Source organism: Equus asinus, chromosome 11 (genome assembly GCF_041296235.1).
Source record: "Equus asinus isolate D_3611 breed Donkey chromosome 11, EquAss-T2T_v2, whole genome shotgun sequence".
In the NCBI taxonomy this organism is placed as follows: Eukaryota; Metazoa; Chordata; class Mammalia; order Perissodactyla; family Equidae; genus Equus; species Equus asinus.
The window spans coordinates 7,483,585-7,504,242 of NC_091800.1; the positions used below are offsets into that span (position 1 = coordinate 7,483,585).

The 20,658-nt window shown below is 39.3% G+C and overlaps 1 protein-coding gene across 3 annotated transcripts in view; it reads left to right on the forward strand.

Moving 5' to 3' along the window:
- The first annotated feature begins 4,542 nt into the window (after positions 1–4,542).
- Positions 4,543–20,658, forward strand: part of NUP58 (nucleoporin 58) — a 50,669-nt gene continuing 34,553 nt past the window's right edge. Inside the window, exons 1-6 of one of the 3 annotated variants that reach the window (XM_014843208.3) lie at positions 4,561–4,876; positions 9,475–9,617; positions 10,667–10,702; positions 13,260–13,409; positions 14,053–14,190; positions 16,532–16,642. In XM_014843208.3, the coding sequence (XP_014698694.1) occupies positions 4,770–4,876; positions 9,475–9,617; positions 10,667–10,702; positions 13,260–13,409; positions 14,053–14,190; positions 16,532–16,642 (685 nt within the window). In that variant the 5' untranslated portion in view covers positions 4,561–4,769. Of the gene's footprint in view, positions 4,877–9,474; positions 9,618–10,666; positions 10,703–13,259; positions 13,410–14,052; positions 14,191–16,531; positions 16,643–20,658 lie in introns of all 3 variants that reach the window. The other 2 variants (XM_014843212.3, XM_014843210.3) reach the window with 2 other exon arrangements.

The window sequence follows — 20,658 nt, forward strand, 5'->3', positions numbered from 1 at the left end:
ATATACACACACACTTGTGCTTTAACTACTTTGAGAGGATTTCTATTCCTTGCAATCGAAAGAGGCCTAATTAACTTGTGGGAAAACTGATCACAAAGGAGATGGACAGTTTTGAGGGAAATTTTATCGATGCTATGGAAAAGCCTTATGAATGTATTCCTGCTTCACAGCAGTGGACATCAGTCTAGTGGCCAGAACATGAGTGTCCATCAGGTACAGTGACTTGTTTCCTTGACAGATGAGAGCAATTAATGCAGATAAATTCTTCCTCTTTGGCTCCCATTTTTTTGAGACCAGACCCTGACCATTGCCCTTCTTTTAGCATGTTTCAAGACAAAATTGATAACAGGTTGTTGTTTCTGCTCTTATTGTTATATTCCAGTCTTATAGATATTCTGGACATTGGTTCATCTTGGATATTTCCTACGTTTCTTCACTAACCCATGTAAAATTCATCTTTTAGTGTGGATTCCTATGAAAGATGGTATAATGATTTAGCTATGACCAACAGAGACCCAACTATAACGGCCTAAACAACATAGAAGTTGATTTTTCTGTCATTTAAAAGAAATCTGAAGGTAGGGAGACCAGGATTGGTATGATAGCTCTGTAACATCATCAAGGACCTACGTTCATGATATTTTTCTGCTACGCCCTCCTTAATATATGACATCCATTCTTAAGTTCCTCACAGTCTGAGGTGGGTGTTGGAGACCCAGCCATGTGTCTAAGTTTCAGGTAGCAGAAAGGAAGAAGGAAGAGAAAAGCCAAAGGGACATATGCCAGCTATCTCTTCCTCTAAATGAGTCATACTGGACGTCTCATCTCATGTCTCCCACTTACATCTAATCAGCCACATTTACCTGTAAAGGAAGTCGGGGTATGTAGTTGTATACCTGGTTGATGTACCACCTTGAACAAAAATGGGATGTTTTTTGTAAGGAAAAAGGGAAGAATGAAAAATGGTGGCAAGAAGAGAGCTTCCCTCATTTATTTTATGCTGACATTTCCAAGTTTCTTTTCCTGATCTTTTCCTTATCCACTATCATGAAAGCAACTGTTCATGTCCCATCCCCCATACTCACCAATAGGAAGGACATAATTTCAAAATAAATGACCACACTTTGAATTAAATATATTTAGCTTCATGGAAAACTCCCTACATTGCTTTCGTTTTCCTCATTTCTTGGGGGAAACAGATCATTACTGTTCTGATCTATTGTTGGAAACACGTTTTAGCTTTAGGCTTTTTCCCTCTAACTTTTTATTTTGAAAAATTTCAAACCCACAGAAAAGTTGAAAGAGTAGTACGTACAATGAACACCCATATATCTTGCTTGTAGAGTCACGAATTGTTAACATTTTGTGACATTTTCATTACTCATCTCTCTATAAATTTTGTTGTTGGATTGTTTGAAAACTTAATAAGATTTCTAAAGCGGAAGGACACTAGCTAAATCTTTAAAGTCAATAGACCCCTTCTGAGAATAAATTCAAGATAGAGGGCAACTGGTTATATATAGTCTCTAAAAGATAACTCTCTCTTGGATATTTCAGAGGATCAGATCATACATATATAGATCCCTTTAAACAGACTTGTGATTCCCATTTCCTTTCTGTTTTAGAACGTGTCAACTGATACTTCTCAAAAGGTTGTCCCCATCTGAACATACCACTGAGGCAAGCCTATTTAGATATTTTAATGCAAAGCCAAATTAGAATCTTTTTAGTGCTATTGCCTTTCAGATGATTCAGTTTATGACATTAGCAATGTCATCACACAGCCAGTCAATCAGCAAAAGATGAGGTTTCTTGACAGAATTCTCACAATATAAAAAGCAAAGGGAAGCAAAATGGCTTGCCATAGAGTTTAGGATCTGAATCACTTGCTTTATTCTTGGAAAGCAGTAATTCACATAGAACTGACATATGGTTCAGGTGTCATGATGTCGAAGGGGAATGTTTGGAACGTCCTTTGGAATAGCATGTGTTCCTCTCATTAGGTTGGGAGGGTTAAGAAATTCCAGCACTGCATGTGTTTGCCTCGCTGGATAGGCTTTAGGTTTAAATAGGCATGAAGTTTATGTTACTGCCATTTTACTGTCATTTTTCAATTGAATAACCAAACAATTGGGCTTATAGAAGCTGCGTTCTTTATTTCTGTAGAACATAAGGATGTCAAGTTTTTTCTTTTCTTTTCTTTTTGCTAATAGGACAAAGAGAAGACGGCACAGAAGATGAGAAAGGGTCTTTGAGGTCTAGTCTTACATTTGGTGCACCTAGCGGCTTGTGGTAGATTGTACTACTGTTCACCAAATATTCCAGTTTCCATCTCTGCAGTGCTTCTCTCTGTGGGATTTTTGGGTTTACTGTAGTATAACTTAAACTACTTTGCCAGATACAAGTCAGAAATGCCACTAAAAGACATAGGGAGCCACTTTCTGTCTTCCTACAAAAATCGTCTGGATCTACCTTTTTTTCCCCAGTCAAAAGTCCCCTAGATTTCATATCCTCAGTCCTTTACTGACTATCCTAGAGTCATCATTGATAATAGCATTCTCTAGATCATTGAAGCTCTAAAACCCACAGTATTTTATTTTTCTCTTCCTGTTCAATCACTGTGAATTTTTTCTTTATACTATAGTTCACATATGTCCTTCTTCTCTTTTGTTTTATCATTCCCATGGGACCTTCATATTCTAAATGCTATTTAATTTTTATTTATACAAACACAGAGGTGGTTTATTAGTCTGCTCAGGTTGCCATAACAAAATACCAAAGACTGGGTGGCTTAAACAACATTTCTCACAGTGCGGCAGGCTGATAAGTCCAAGATCAAGGTGCCCATAGGCTTTCTTCCCAGATCACATAAGGCTGCCTTTAGGCTGTGTCCTTAGAGGTGGAGAAAGGAGAGGGAATTCTCTTGAGTCTCTTCTTATAAGGGAATTAATCCCATCTTGAGGACCCCACCCTCATGACCTCATCTAGACCTAATTACCTCCCAAAGGCCCCACCTCCAAAAACCATCGCACTGTGGGTTAGGGCTGCAACAAAAGAAATTTTGGAGAGACCCAATTCGGTTCATAAGCGGTGGCAAAGCCCAAGTTCAATACAGGAGAAAGTGTTGCATCAAGGGGAGTTGCAAGATGTGAGATTAGAAAGATTGGTTATGTACAGGACATTGAGCGCCAGACCAACAGCCACTGGGTTTTTGACCAAGGCAGTGTTGTGGTAAGAATTATGTTTTAGGAGAGAAAATCTGGTGACTGCTTATGGGATGAATTTTATTGGAAGAGACTACAGGTAGTAAAACCTTTTGCGGGAGTAACGTAACAATCCTTGATGGAAAAATAAAGACCCACATTATGATGGCAGCACCTCAAAGGCACCACCGCCAGGCAGTCTGTCCTGATCTTTCTGCCAGAGGGGAGTGCTTCTTTAAACCCACATTTTTCTTATGTTAAAAGGTTACTCATAGCAGCCTTATATTTCGCCTTATATTATACTTGTTTCTGTACTTTTTAAAAATCCCTTTCACTTTGTAGTTCCTGAGCGCCGCAAAGCTGGGAAGCAGCCATCGGGGAGGAACCCCACACGCTCCGCCCCAGGCCGGCCCTCTTCCCCTGCAGGATACGCTGACACTATTTGCGGACTTGACAACATCGTTTGCCATCCAGGGGCCCTGGCCAGTTCTGTTTGCTCAGCACCACTAACAGAACTGACCACTACGCTCACGAAAGGACGCTCTTCTGAGCCTCCTTCACGGCCGCGCATGGGGCTCCCGGTGACTGCACCTAGCGGGCTCCGGCGGCACCCACGCGGCGCTGAGGTGGGGCTCACGTCAGTAAATGGATGAGTGAATGAAAGGCGTGCCTGGAGATATTGTGGGTTCAGTTGCACACCACAGCAATAAAGTATCACAATAAAGCGAACCACGGGAATATTTTGGTTTCCCAGTGCATGTAAAAGTTATGTGTACACTATACTATATTAAATGTGCAATAGCATTATGTCTAAAATCACAGGGTACATACCTTAATTTAAATATGTTTATTGCTAAAAGAAGCTAACGATCATCTGAGCCTTCAGTGAGTCAGAATCTTTTTGGGGGCAGAGAGTCCAGCAAAAAACGCAGTATGAGCGACGCGCAATAAAGCAAAGCACCATGAAACGAGTATGCGGTATTATCGACTGATCTGCAAACCGTCAGGAAGCAGACACGCTCCGTCCTCCCTGGGGAACGAGAGGCAGCCAAGGAAAGACTGGAATCGCCTCCTTTTCTGAAAGAGGGGCTTGGGATGCTCAATAGGGCCTTCCCAACGCTGGGATTCTGCACGTCCTTTTTTGGCAGTAAGCAAAAATATAAGTAACATTGAGATTCAACGGTCACAAAGTACAGAAGCCGCACAAACACCAACACAGAACTAACAAAAAGGGATGGGCCGGCATTTGACTCAGGGGGCCCACCGCTTAGGAGAGTAGGCGGGGCTCCACCCCACCTTGTCCCAGGACGCTTTGCGCCGCGCGCCGGCCCAGCCCCTCACCGTCCCAGGGTTCCCTGCGCGGCGGGCTGGCCCCCGTGAGCTACGTGCGCGCGGCGGAGCCGAGCTCCGCCCTCTTGGGCCTGGTCTTGGCCGTACCCGCTGTTGGAGGTTCCCGCCAGATCCGGGTTCGGGGAGAGTGATGTTGCCCGGCCCGGCTCGGCTTTAGGCGGGAGGAGCGTCCTAGAGCCCTTGCAGCTTGCTGGCGGCACTGCGCCCCGGGCAGCCATGTCCACGGGTTTCTCCTTCGGGACCGGCACGCTGGGCTCCACCACCGTGGCCGCCGGCGGGACCGGCACGGGCGGCGGTTTCTCCTTCGGGACGAGCGCGTCCAGGTAACCGCACCTCCTCGCCGGCCCGGCCGGGGCCTCCGCGGCGGCTCCCGGGGGCGTCGCGCCCCTCTCTCTCTCTTCCCGCTGGCTCCCCGGAGGCCTGGAGAAGACGACCTGCCCCGCGCCGGGCTCGTAGGCCGCCCGCTCGCCGCCCTGGTCGGCCCCGGCGGCTGGTGGGAGGAGGGCGCCGTCTCTGTCGGGGGGACCCGGGAACCGCGATGGTTCCGGCGCGGTCCCCGCCGAGGGACGGCCGGCGGCGTGAGGGCCTGGGTTTCCCTGCTGAGCCCGAGCGACGCGCCGGTCTTAGGCGCAGAATGAATGTGGAACGAATGAATGAGACCGTAGCTTATTGTGAGGTTTTAGGAAAAGACAATAGAAAATTCTAAGGAGGACAATTAAAAATTTCTCCCTGATAATTCGGATTCCAGTGCAGAGTTACGGTTTTGGACATTGCAGGGCCTTAGTGATTGCGCCGTTGTTTTAAACGAGCTTCCAAGTCTTTGTGCCTCATGGGACCCTATCTGTCCTTTTTTTAGTTTGTTTTAAATACTTTTTACAGAGTTTGTTGGTGATTATTTTGAATAGAAGTGTTTGAATTAGTATATTATAGGTGAGAGTGTTGTGTCGTAATGACTCACATTTAAATTTAAATTGCAAAATGTAGGTAACATTCATCATTTTTGTGCAACCTGCTACGCCACCACTTCAGAAGGTGACAAAAATTTGCGTAGCAGAGGTACAGAAAGAGGCAGTGAAAGATGATTTTAATTATGAGAGATTTAATCTTTGGAACTCAGTCTTCTGAAGATAAAGTGGAGGAGTTCTTTCAACCAAGGAGTGTATATAGAATGAGTTACAAGATATCTCCTGAAGCTTGAAGAATGTGGTTGTAGATTAACAAGGCAAGAATACCTTCAGCATTGTCTATTAAAAAGGGGCGGGGCTGACAGACTACACAGTCAAGTCAGAAATCTGAGAGTTTTCCTTAATACCTCCTTTTGTCTCACTCTACACGCTTAATCAGCAAGGCTGATAATTTTAATTCTTCAGTTTCCATTTGCTTCATTCCCAGTGCCACCACCCTGTTGCAAGCTCTCGTTGTTCGTGGAACAAATATTTACTGAACAGACTCCTGTGAAGTAGACTTGTTTTAGGGGTTAAAGATAAGAGTCCTGCTCTCTTGAAGCTTACATTCTTGTGAAAATCCTTATGATCACTGCCAGCTTTTCAACAACTCACCTTTCTCCTGTTAGATGAAAACTTCTCCCATCATTTCCTACTTAGGTTAGTTCAATGGAATCCCAGTTGCTGTCTCAGAAATCTCCTTTTAAGTCAATCTTTTTACCACATTGTAGCCAGAGTGATTTTTTAAATTCCCATTGCCTCCCTTCAGTGATTTTTTTCCACTGTCATTGGAATGAAGTAAAAATAAATCGTACCATGATCTGCAAGACCTAAGTAACCTGGAATCTCTTCAGACTCATCCTGAGTCTTTTATTTAAAAAAAAAATATTTGCATTAACACCCAGTACAGGCACACAGATAAGTAACTGAAACAAAGTGTCAAAGAAAGATCCTTACCCTTACTTCATGTGATGCACTTTGATATTTTCTGTTTGGTTCCATTTCATTTTTTTAAATGTTGGTTGTGATCTACTAAATTGATTTTATACTTCTCTCACAGGTCCTGCTTTAGTTTGTAAAACCCTACTCTAGTAACTTGGGCCTCTTCTCAATTCCTAGTGGGCTTGGCCAAACCCTGTCCCACTTTAAGGTAGTTCCCTCTGCCTCCACTTTCCCTACTGCCTCTCACCCTGTCTGCCAAGCTAATGCCCACTTTGGGGACTCTCATGGTTGCTTCCCCAGGGGGGCCTTTTCTGACCTGTGGCTCAGGAGGAGGTTTCCGTCCTCATCCACCGAAGCGCGTACCACAGTTGTAGTCAGTTCGTCATGTTTTTTGTTGACTTGTTTATTGTCTGATCCCGGCAATAGACTGTAAGCTCCATGGCGGTGGAGACTTTTTCATGCTATTTTTCTGGTTGACACAGTGGAGCTCAGTGTATATTTGTTGAATGAATGAATGAATGATTGATTAATCTCGTTTTCTCACTGACTAGGAACTTCCTGAGGGCAGGGTCTGAGTCATATTTACTACTCCATCTTCAGTCTCTATGACAGAGTCTGCCATATAAAAAGGACTTTACTAAACACTTGTTGATTGATTGAATAAATGAATTATTAGTAGTAAATTAGAAAAATGTACACAGGCTTCAGAAAGGCTTGGATAAATTAATAGAAGGGGGGACAGTCTTAACATCTGTCCGTTGGAGTCCTGGTTTGGAGGCCTGTCTGCCCCTAGTGGCACCTGGTGATTTGGTCTCTTTAGGTAAATCATTCTTGGGGAAGTTACTCTCTAAGCCTCCATTGCCATGTCTGGAAAAGGGGTATAACAACATATTTACCTCAGAGATGTATTGAATGAGATAAAGCATGGAAAGTATTTAGCAGCTCCTCCAGCACTTGGTAAGTGCTCCATAAATGTTAGCTGGTCTGTTAGCTCCTAAGTCCGCATGAACCCAAGCTCCAGAAATTAAAATAACAGGCCGGACCTTCTGGAGTCGACGGCTTTTCTACAAGACGTCCTGTGGGGCATTGGCAGATAATACTGGGTTGAGGCAATAATCGGTCAGGGCGGGGGTAGCTTTTGTTTTTCTCTTAAGTAGGTAAATTTCTCTGCCACAGAGAAATTTCCCTTGTGCTTCTCTGGTAGAGTAAGAAGATTTCACTTTGATGTATTTCTTTGGTAATGTTTTCAACTTTAGTTACAAAACACTTCCTTGTGTCTTCAGTTTTCTTAAGTTGTCAAGAAATTTTAAATTATTTTAATTGACTGAAAGTACATACTTTCACTGTACTTCTTTTGTTTATTTCTGGAATAGCAGTAGAAACAAATGGGATCACTGATTTGTTTGGGAGGAAGGGGAGCATATTAATCATTTTCTTAATTTGATGTCCTCAATATTTGCCAATACTGTTTCTTAAAATACCTTTTTGATTCAGTTGATTAAATGTTTAAAGATTTACGAGATTTTGCAACCCTGCTCTGCCGACCCCCTATACTTCATACACCCAGGGGCACACACACGTGTTCATAAGGATCATTTTTAGAATCAGTGGTAAATTAAGACACAATTAGGGTATGCCCTCTCCTTCCTCCTACTCAGTGTTGTTCACTGATTTCAAGTTCTACCTCATTGATACGCTCCTCCTTCTGCATTCCCCTCACAGTGATTAGCTGGCGTAATACCTTGTACGTAATGTGTTCAGTTGAATTTATAAGTATTATTTATAACAGTAAGTAATAACAGTTATTGAGTAAAGTTAATTTGCCCTGCATAATCTCTTAATCTTTATAAAAAATTCTGTTAAGTGGATACTGTTATTCCTATTTTGCAGATGAGGAAATAGAGTCTCAAAAAGTTTAATGTCACACAAGTACCAGCACATTGGGAAGCTGATACTGGAACCCAGCCACAACACTGCTGCCGTCCCCTTAAATTGAAACACCCTTGACTTTTAAGCTTTTTTAAACTCACATTGGGTCTCTCATGGTGATTATGTCTGTCTGGAAGGACAGAGTGAGAAGTAATAAAGATACATCTATAGGATGAATGGGATTTCCCATTATGTTGTACATGTTGTTATAATCTCTCTTAACTCTCCTACATAATTTTTGGAGTGTCAAATTGTTGAGGTTTTTGGCTTATTTTCATAATTTATTCTCCCACCTACGGGCAGTGAGTTTGAGCCTCTGAGACTGGATAAGGACCGTTGAAAAGTTGTGAGCTTTGTTCACATCGCTTGTTATTGTCAGCTGCTCTTTTTAAGCTTTCAGAAACTCTGAAGAAGATTTCTACTGATGAACACATAATCTTGACAGAGGGTGACTTTGCTTTGCATTTTACTCTTACCTGGATGTGTCTGTTCTTGTCCCTCCCCGCTGCGCGCTGCACCCAGATCTTCCTAAAGCTTTTTCGGTGGCAAGATACCTACCTAATCCTCCAACCCCCCATGAATACGGTAATATAGCCATAGAAAGATGGTGAAGACAGCTGAGAGTAACTTTTCTATTTCTGAGTGTGTCTTTCTTTTCTTTATATTAATAGTTGGGGAAGAAGCAAATAATTTAGCAATGAGAACTGTGTGTGAGTAGTTTAAGAGGAAAATGATCCACATTCATGGGATTTCCTTATGGCTGTTTTAAAATATGTGAACTTTCAAACAAAAACTGGTGAAAGCAGAATATGTGTGAACCTGTTTATGATTTCTTGGGGTCTGAAATCCTACTTGCTATAGATTATGCTTTTCTTGAAGACTGGTATTATATTTTTTAAGACTAATTTTATATGTAGATTTTAAAGAGAACAGAAAAATATTTGAACTTGTTTGGTTAAAGGTAAATTGCTACTTCCTTTTGTATCCTATGCAGATGTATTAAATATGTTAAATGAAAGAAAAATTAACCTTGAAGAGTTAATTTTCATTTTTCTTAAGTAAATATTGGCTCTAGTAGACTTCATTTTGTGTTTTTTATAAACAAGCAATCCCTCTGTGGGCCTCAATTTTGGAACTCTTGGGAGCACCTCGACTCCAGCAACTACATCTGCTTCTTCGGGTGGTTTTGGAACCGGGCTCTTTGGATCCAAACCTGCCACTGGGTTCACTCTAGGAGGAACAAATACAGGTAAGGAGGATTGCCACATTTTCAGGAAGTAAGCTTGAGGTATTTATTCTTTTTCAGGTTCTGTCTCCTCCTTTTACAAGAATCGTCATTGGTGGTAGACCTAAAAATGGTAAATACGAAGATGAAAAGAAACATAGAGATGTGCAATTAAGGGCCAGCGATAGGCCCAGTCAGCAGCTATGATCTACTTTAGTGTATGGAAGGAAAAACACACACACACGCACTTAAAGAATTGAAGAAGATATGTCTCTTTAATGAGTTAAAGTAATTAAAATTTTAATATTAGACTATATAATGTTGTTTTGCTTTAGTGAAGATTGTTAAGTTTGCCAATTTGGATGTTAATTAAAATTAGCATATATGGGACAGTCAGCATTGTATTTTGATATAACTTCATAATTTATATCCCTAAGAAATGTTTTAAATTTTTGTATTAAAGCAATTGTTTCACTAAGTAAAGGGCAAGAGGTAAAGGTTTCTGGTGGACATTTCAATAATAAAAAGTTTTTTTTAATACTTACAGGTAGTTTGTTATTATAAGCTAAAAATATGTTTCACTGGAGCTACCATTTAAGAGTTTGCTTCCTTATTTACCCTTTATTCTCTACTTCAGAGCCCCTTGGTCTCTGTTACCACCTTTTGCGTTGACTTTCCAGCTTTGATTGCCGTACTTTTCACAGCCACATGTAGAAAATGAAAGAACTGCAGGAGTAAATATGAGACTAGCCAGGGAGCTTCTTGAGACGGTTCTGTGTGCCAGTGTTTTGCTCGGAGTAGCTTTTTTTCTCCTTGCCTAATTTTGTTATAAACAACAGTTGTTTGCATTTTACAAATCTTATTTCCTAATTAGTGACATTCTGTACCTTGTGGTCCGCAGACCGTAGAGCGCTTGTGTTAGGGAGTGGTTGTGGAGGATGTTGTGATACATATTGTTCCTGATAGCAGTGTTATCACTCCCGGAGAGGGAATCCAACTCCTGCCCTTATGACACACAAAACGAATGCCATCTTCCAGTGATGATTAAATTGTATTTCTCTTCTTATCCCCAGGAATAGCAACAACTATAACTACTGGATTAACTCTGGGTAAGAATTTTTGAGGAAAGATCCCAGATCTGTGGTTTCTGCTCTTCTCTTTCCTAATATCTCACAGAGCTTGGGTGTAGAAGAAAGTATGTAAGGAACTGAATATAGATCACAGATACTGACTTTCAGTATTTGAATTTTTAAAAAATCAGTGACTAGATAGTCTTTTTTAATTCATAAAAAAAGTTAAACACAGAAATGATTTTTCTGTGGAAATTTATTTCACATTACATTTTCAGTCGTTTGCGTCCTTGTAGTGGAAAAAGCACTAAACTCTAGTCGGAAGTCTTGGAGTTAAGCCCTGGTTGAACCTCTAAATAGTTGTGAGGCCTTAAACAGTCATGTAATGTCTGGCAGCTTTTAGTTATCTATAAAACGAGGGTATTGGACTGAAAAGTTTTTGGATTCTTTGCCTCATAAACATCATGGTTCTCTGTAGTGATGTGCTGAAGGGAATGTGGATGACTAGGGTTACTGCCTGCCTTGAATCTGGATGGCAGTAAATAATGTGAAAGGAAATGAAAGACTGAAAGGCATTGAGGAACCTCAGTTAAAATTAAATTAATAAAAATGAAAATGAAGGTTGGTGGACTTTATTTGGATGCTACTTGTCAACAGAAAACACAACACATCCGTTCACCACCAGGGTTTCAGACAGGATTGGCTACAAGGGAAAGCAGTTGGATCCTATTTTCTGTGAGGGTAGAACATGATTTCAAAGCACTGAACTCTGGTAGGAACTTCCACTTGTGGTAAGGGCAATCCAAAAGCATAATTTCTGGCTTCTTTTCTCTCAGTGCTCTCCGGAGAAGCCAAAATGCAGATGATGCATGCATTTCTTCATTTACACTTTTTGAGCAGCTGCTATTTCCCAACTCAGTGGCCTTGGATATGCATGATGCCTTGAACGTTCACTGTTAGATCTTGGTGTGATGCTGGTGATCAGGATGGTACTGATGTCAGGAACTGCTGAGTGCATTCAGTCTGTTGTGAGGTGAAGGGAACGGGCAGATATAGTAATATGTTCTGGTGTCATCTGATAAATGCTCTAACGATGTATGAAAGACGCCAAGGAAGCCAGAGGAAGAGGAGAGTTGGAGTTTATTTTGGGGGTAGGAAACAATTCCAGATGAAGGAGTGGACAATGCAAAGGCCAAATTGTAAAAGGATCCAGGGAAAAAGGAAAAATACTTTGTTCTTGGAGTTTAGGATTCAGAAGAAGGAATGATAGGGAGAGGAGATTTAAGGAGCAGGTTGGGACCAGATAGGAAAGGTAGTCATACCAAGCCCTTAGACTCTATTTTAGAGACAGTATAGCACTAATGGGAACCTTAAGTCTGGGGGAATCACCAGGGTATTATTTTTTTGTTGTTCTCTCTCTCTCTTTTTTTTTTTGTTGAGGAAGATTAGCCCTGAGCTAACATCTGCTGCCAATCGTCCTCTTTTTTGCTGAGGAAGACTGGCCCTGAGCTAACATCCGTGCCCATCTTCCTCTACTTTGTATGTGGGACGCCTACCACGGCATGGCTTGCCAAGCAGTGTCATGTCCACACCCAGGATTTGAACCGGTGAACCCCGGGCCGCCAAAGCGGAACGTGCAGACTCAACCGCTGCGCCACCGGGCCAGCCCCTTTCTCTTTTTAAAGTAACTGAGATAATTCCAAGAATAGATTAGTGGTTGGAAGAGACCGATAGCAAAGAAACAAATTAAGAGGTTTATTGTAATAGTTCTTGAGAGAGAGATGGCCTGAACTAAGGATTTTGAGGATGTTTGTAATCCAGGGATATCTCTGAAGTAGAATTGACGGGACTTGTGACTAACAGAATGCAGAGGAGGGAAGGGATGCAAAGATGATTGTGGTTTCTGGCTTGAGCAGCTGAATTGACCACGGTGGGGGATGTTTTTAGGTAAGTTTTTTATAGGGAGACGTGTAGGAGTCCAAAGGGATATCCAGGTAGAGCTAGTGAATAGAGACTCAGGTAGATGCAGATTTAGACCCACATGCCTACAGCTGAAATTCTGAAAGTGCCTGAGAGCGATCGGGCAGTAAGGGAGCAGGAGTGGAACCATAGGGAGTATCATTTAAGAAGTGAACAGAGGCAGGAGATCTACAAAAGCAGCCTGAGAGGAATAGCACAGGGAGTAGGAGGGAGAGAACTGGGAGCTGACAAACAGAAGCCAGAAGGAAGAGGATTTGAGGCAGTGCAGAGTGGTCGCTTAAATGCTCTTGGAGAAGAGGGAGTGTTCTTGTGCTGAGTACGAAGGAAAGGAAGGGTAAATGCTGGGTTAGGTAAACCCTGGAGTAGAACTGACATTGGATTTCAATATTACCATGCTGATTGGACTTTCTTTTGCTTTTCTTGAGTCACAGGGCCATCTTTTCAGTGTTCACCATGATTTGGTTCCAACTTTCATATTGTTCTCTCTCATACATACATAAGTACACATATCATTGTTTTCTCTACAAAAAGTAGGATCATAAACTTTTAGGGATCCTGGTTGAAGCTGGTATAATACATATACAGTTATGGTAAAATAGGATTTTTTTTTTTAAAGGAACGCCAGCTACTACATCTGCATCTACCACTGGTTTCAGTTTAGGATTCAGTAAACCGGCAGCATCCGCCACGCCGTTTGCTCTGCCTATTACTTCTACCTCAGCTAGTGGTCTTACTCTTTCGTCTGCTCTGACATCAACTCCGGCAGGTGAGGCAGAATGGAAAAAAGTTGCATTTTATGCTTAAATTTTAACTTTATTTGGCTAGTGAGCATAGATATCCACCTTTATTAAAGATAACTTTAGTTTGGGAAAATTTTTATGTCAGTCATTTAGCAGTTTTGACTTACTAATTGATTTGTGAAGAAGGTCAGCATTGGGCATTAAAGCAGCGGAGGATGTCTTGGAAGTTGGTCTCTGTTTACATAGCAAAGCAGGGGAGAGAGTGAGAGAGGTAAAATGTAAAAATGTTAACATCCACTTTGTCTTCAAGGAGCATTTTGGTGACAGGGAAGGATCAAGAGTTTGCGTAAACCTTTCCTGGCTTAGGATTCATTCAATTTTGAGGGTGGGATTGGTGAACTGGGTTGAAAACTATTACTGTCCAGAATCAGTTACCTAGTACCATTCTGTTATTACCCAAAGCCCATATTTCTGTTACTGGTTTTTACTTTGAAGGTACTATTTCTCTTTATTAAGTGTATGTAATTTTATGTTTAGTGAGTAGTTTTTCCCCAAGAGCCAGTTTTATCATGGACGACATCGTTTTGTTTTACTAAGTGTTTTGTATTTTCTGTAGTGTTCTTAGGAATGATGTTTCTTTGTGAAGGCTTACAATCTCACTTTTTATAGCATCCACAGGATTTACTTTAAATAATTTGGGTGGAGCAACAGCCACAACTACGACTGCATCAACAGGCCTTTCTTTAGGGGGAGCCTTAGCTGGTCTGGGAGGTTCACTTTTCCAGAGTACAAACACAGCAACATCAGGTAATTGATATTTGCTTTCCAGAAATAGCAGATATTTATATTTAAATTTACTTTATCTTTATTTTGGCCTTTCGAGCAGATCACTTTGTCTCTTTTTCCTGTGTATTTTCCCTTTGGTATGAAAACTGAATTATAAAATAATGTTTTTTATACATAATTGGACATCTTAGCTGTATTTTAGAAATACATATTCCTGTTTCTCAATATTGATTGACATGGTAAGGAAAGAAAGAGGAGCCCTGGTTGGTAAACTGTTCTAGAGAAACTTTCTTTTTAATAAATGGCATTTGAATATTGTAGATCATGTAAGTGCCTAAATTCATTGTAAGACAACTTGACGTTTTAAGCTCCAGTTCTAGGAATGACTTTCCATTATAGACACCAGGAAAGGGTATTAGCATGCTTTGAAGGCAAAATTTTAAAACACAAATATTAAATAATTTTGTTATAGTCAGGCAAAATGCTGAAGTACCAGTTCACCTGGCAGAGGATACTGAATTAATATTTTATATCTTGGTCTGATTTCTCATTTCATGCTTATTTTGAGATAAGCTTCATGTTAAGGATTCTACAGATGTTTTGAATATTGGTTATAGTTAAGGCCGATGTAGGAAAGCCAGTGGGGCTTTGTGGGAGTGAGAAAAGCATTCTTATTTGAAGAAATTGTGTAATTACCTCACATAGCATTGTAACATCAAGAATTTCTGTTTAACAATTTACAGATTGGGAAAAGTTGATAGATGTTGAAATCACAGAATTTCCAATAGTACTTAGGTTAACTTACAATAGCTATTTAATTTCAGAAGTTTTACTGAGCACCTAGTATGTGTCTGATACTTTACTTGGTTGGGTGGGAGAGATGAAGGAATGTGACTATATTTTCTATTAAAACTATGGTTCTTTCGTGTCTTCTGTTCAGAGACCAAATTTAATGGAGAAATTCCAAGTCAGTGGAAGGGGAAAAAATGACTTTGTCAAGATGATCTGTAGAAATTTGTAGTGTTCAAATTTGCATTAATCTTTCAAAGACTTATCTTTATCATTATTGTCTAACTTTATAGTATTGAAAATGTCTACTAATGACCAAATAGTCTTCTAGTAACCAAATTACTAGATGACTGTAACATATTTTTTTGCAGGATAAATATTTTGAACATCTCCCAAAAATTCCTATGAAAGTAAAACATAAAAATAATAGAAAGGAGAGGTAGAGAGTTGTTTTTGTGTCTTGTTGTTGAGTTTTTAGGTCTGTTCTGATTTTTCTTAGGCTCTTGACACAATAGTCAATGCTTAATTTATGGTTATGTTAACCTAAAGGTGGCATTGATTTTTAAAAAATTAACAACAGTTATTTTTTTAGCTATGTTTTTCAAGCATTCCCAAGATTTAAATCCAGTTTTCAGTTATCCCATGCTCTTATCTAGTACAGCCTACTGTTTCTTTTGCTTTTAAAGTAAATAGCGTCTTGTCTAAAAAGATCCACAGTTCAGAATGCATGAATTTGCATAATTTACCAACGCAAGATCTTTGATATTTTGCTACTTGATTCACAAGTATACATTAATGACTTAAGATTAACTATAGTCTAGCCTCTTCAGTTCCTTTTGTCACTGAGGTAAGATTTAAATAAATGTCTAAATTTTGAAAAGTCTACTTATGTTTTCAAAAGTTTTATGAAAAGAACTTGAGACTATGAAATTTTGATGATGTTTGAACTGTAAGACTTCCAATATCAGTTGTTTAAATTTCATTAATAGTAAAGCTGTTTGCTCTATGTTATACTACAATCTTGTAAATTCGTACTCGATTATTTTATTTATTTTCCCCCAGCTTTATTGAGGTATAATTGACAAAATTATACGATAGTTAAAGTGTACAGCATGATGATTTGATATACATACATACATATACATTGTAAAAGGATTCCCACCATTGAGTTAATTAACACATCCAGGACTAGATTATTTTAAAAGTATACAATTCCAAAGCATGATAGGGAGACGATCTATTTACCTGAAAATATACAAACTAAAGCTGCTTTTGTAGAGAGAGTTTAAAAACAAGAAAATCGTGTCCAAATATATTGAACTAACAGATACATTCTGATCCTTTTCATAAAGAAAAATCACATCATCTAAACTACATATAGCATTGAATCCAAGCAAGACTGTAAGTCTTTGTCCGAAGCATGCTGTAGATTTGTTTCTTGTCATTTGCCCAAATCAAGTATGAAGAAAATCTGGGATCCAACTTAAAAGTATCTGAGTGCTTTGGTCAGTGAGGGAAGTTGGTTATAAAGCCTTTGAGTGAGCTTTGTGAGTGATGTCTGGCTTGTTTGTAGGACTTGGACAGAATGCTTTAGGCTTGACCTTGGGAACTACGGCAGCTACTTCAACTGCAGGCAACGAAGGCCTTGGTGGTATAGATTTTAGTAGCTCGTCAGATAAAAAGAGTAAGTAATGTTATTGTAATTTTTTGTTCTAACAGTCCTGTTAAGGAAACTTGATTCCTATATTTTGAAGATTGTTAGTTATATATTCAGTGGTAAAGTTTTTACTGTTAAGTTTGTTTGCATCATATTTCATGAATTTGCTGTGTGTTGTGCTTTGAAAATTTTATTTTTGTAGGAAAATAAGATTTATATGTGCATATGTCTTATTTAGCTATCTTAATGTGTGTATTGTATACTTTTAAATTGGGATCATGATAAATATATTGTTTTGTAACCTATTCTTTCTCATATGTTGTATCTCAAATATGTGTCAGTGTCAATAATTCGTAAAAGTATTTTAATGCTGCTTAGTACCAGTTTTATGAATAGATATATCATAATTTAGTCAACCTAACAGTCACCCTATTGTTAGTGTTTGTTTTCAGTTCCTTTCCTCTGGGAAGTATCACTGTATTGGGCATCTTTATAGAGAGAGGCAACATGCTATCACAGTTTAGGAGTGCCAGTTCTGGAGCTGAATTGCCTGGGTTCAAATCCTGGCTCAAATGTTTATAAACTCTGTGACCTTATATAAGTTATTCATCCTCTCTGTACTTCAGTTTCCTTCTCTATACAGTGGGGGAAAATAATAGTACCTACTTCATGGGATTGGTTTGAGGATTACTGTTTGTAAACCTTTGCAGAGCCAGGCACAGAGTAAATGCTGTCTACGTATTTGCGTTTATTAGAAATTTTTGTTTGTATTTGGGGTTATTTTTTTTTTAGGGAAAATACCTAGAAATTGAGTCATTGGCTTAAAGAGAAGGACATTTTGGGGACTCTTGGTATATATTGTGAAACTACTTTACAGAAAGTTTTTACCACTTTATTTCCCCACCAGACAGTATGAAAATGCCCTTCTCACTGTGCTCTTGCCATCCTGAATATTCTTTTTAAAAATTTGCCAATCCAAATTCATTTTGAGAAGTTTATTATTATTGTTGATTCTGTGTGTGTGATTTTTTGTTCTGTTTTGCAACATCTTGTCTGCTTCTGATGAAAGCATGTTTCACTAGAGTACATACTTACCTGTTGCGTTGACACTCTCTGAAGAACGTAAAGTGAGGTAGTGGATGAAGGTGTAACATATTCAGTGTCCATATGTCTGTATACGAATTTTTTTTAAATTGGACATGGGTATTATTATAAGAACATGCTATTCTAGATGCTTTTAGAATTACTATCCCCAAAATTGGTAAAATCCTTTTAAACTGAAAAGATTTGGATTTATTTCCCTTTGAAAGAGAATCGACTAATTCTTAAACATAGGGTCCTATCTCTTGTTTTTATTTACTTTTCTTTATCGCAACTCTATAATTAGAAAAATAGCCTTAGATGTTTTAGCAGCTCATTTTTTTACTCATTTGAAGCAGCCTGATACCCTCCAACTAGTTCTGTTTTAAGCATGAGACTACTTTTGTCTTCACTGATTGCTTTTAGGCTCCATGTGAAAGGGCAGATTGAGGCAAAGGTGTAAGAGAAATGTAAGGAGTTAATCTCCCCTGTCTTTTACCCTTGCTGCACCTCCCCCCACATCGTCCTACTCACATGCCTTAGCTAGAGTTGAGCGAAAGGAATGCATGGAATAAATGTTATTGCCAACATGTACCATATCCCAATTCCCTTTAGTCTGTTATGTTGTCAAAGGATTCTTTTTTTTCTTTTTTTTCTGCTGAGGAAGATTCGCCCTGACCTAACATCTTTGTCAATCTTTCCTCCATGTTTTAGTATGTGGGGCACCAGCACAGCATGACCACTAATGGAGCAGTGTAGGTCTGCACCCAGGAGCCAAACCTGGGCCACTGAAGCAGAGTGGGCAGAACTCAACTACTATGCCACCAGGGCTGGCCCAAGGGATTCTTTTTTTAATCTAAAGGATTTCTATTTTTTCCTAGTAGCTATATCAGTTAGCCTGGACCTGTGTTATCAGAGGAGTTCAATCAGATGAAGAGTGGTAGGAAACACCATTTCCTGAAGAAGGGGCAGCATGCCGTGAGACCTGGAGATGAGAATGATCTTGGTCCTTTTGAAGAACTGCTGGAAGGCCAGGGTAGCTACAGAACAGAAAGATCAGACTCCAGAGATCATGAAGGGCCTTGCATGCCATGTTAAGGAATTCTCTAATCATTCTGAAGACAGTTGGGATCCACTAAAGGGTTTTGATTTGGGTAATGTGACATGATGAGATTTGTATTTTAAGAAGAGCATTCTGACAACCCTGTGGAAAGGAAGGAAGAATAGATGTGGAGAACTGTTAGGAAGCTTTTATGACTGAAGCAAAGCTAGGTAGACTAATCAGGAGTCCATGGTAATCTAGAAACAGGCTCAAGTTTTATATACACGTTTTGTTTATATAAATTTTTGTAAAATATGATAAAAATGGAATAGCAAAGAAATAGCAAAATAACATATTAGTCAATAAAAATGAACTATTTGGAAAAAAATAAAATTAAATCCCTACTTTGTATTACTGTCTCATTAAATCTAAGTCCTGGGTGCCAATTTCAGAAATGTTAAACTATGAAAGGAAAAATTTGGGGGCTGGCCCAGTGGCACAGTGGTTAAGTTTGCACGTTCTGCTTTGGCGCCCTGGGGTTTGCAGGTTCGGATCCCGGGTGCGGACATGGCACCGCTTGTCAAACCGTGCTGTGGCAGGCATCCCACGTATAAAGTAGAGGAAGATGGGCATGGATGTTAGCTCAGAGCCAGTCTTCCTCTGCAAAAGGAGGAGGATTGGCAGCAGATGTTAGCTCAGGGCTAATCTTCCTCAAAAAAAAAAAAAAAAGAAAAACTTAGCTTCAGTGAAATAATAAAATATGGAAAAATAAATTACGGTTGAATAAGGAGGTAAACAAAAAGAAACCCCATGTACAAAGTAAAAGGTAAATGACAAATTGAAAGTAAAGCACTTGTTTTCTCACATGTTGACGTCTCTGAAATTGAGATGTGTCTTAACAATTATAAGGATCTAATTTTAGAAATAGACACATGAAATATGATACATATGAGGCAGAGACTTAATATACTTACTGTTGAAATAGCTCTTAGAAGTCAGTAAGAAAAAGACCTCAGAAATGTACAAATTACATGAATAGGCATTTCACAAAAGGAAAAATATGCTTGTCTAATTAACATTTGAAATGTGTTTTGCTTTACTTAATACTGTCAGAAATATGAGTTAAGATTATAATGGAGTGGCATTTTTCACCTATACACTGACAATGATTTTTTTTAAAAAATATGTTGGTTGTTAAGGGTGTGATGGAAAAGTACTCTTATTCATGGTAGAAGGGAAAGTAAATTGGGACAGTTGTTTTAAGGGATCAGTTTGGTAATATATCAGAGGCCTTCCTTGGCGTATTCTTTGATCTGTAAATTCCTCTTGGAATACAGATCAAGTAATGCACAAGTATTTGTAGAAAAATACATTCATTGTAGCAGCGTTATTTATGTAGTAAATGCTAATATGCTAAGAAAAGGGTGGGGCATAAAGGTTATGATACAGTACATCATCTGTAGTGTACGGTCACTTAAAGTCATTGTAAGTGAATGGAAAATATTCCCAACATGCTGAGAATGTATGTTCAAATATTATTTATGATAATCCCGATTGCTTTTAAAAATATGTATGTAAGTGCAGAAAAAGGCTGGAAGGAACCGTTGAGGGCCCTGGGTGGGATGAAGTTTTGTGTGTTTCTGTATTTTCTATATTTTCTTAATTAACCAAGTCCTATAGTCAGAAATAATTTTGGAAAAGCAGAAAGGGAATCACTGCATCATTTGCTGAAGGAGCATTTTTACTTTTCTGCTTTTAGGTATATACTATTAAGGATAACTATCAAATAGGTGTTATTACTGAGAGAGCTGTTGATATGTCTGCAGGCATTAAAAACTATTTTCAATTTTTCAGTTTGCTGCTTTTGTACAATAGAGAAGTTCAGGTAATCTGACGTATTTTAGTATTCTATACTGATATG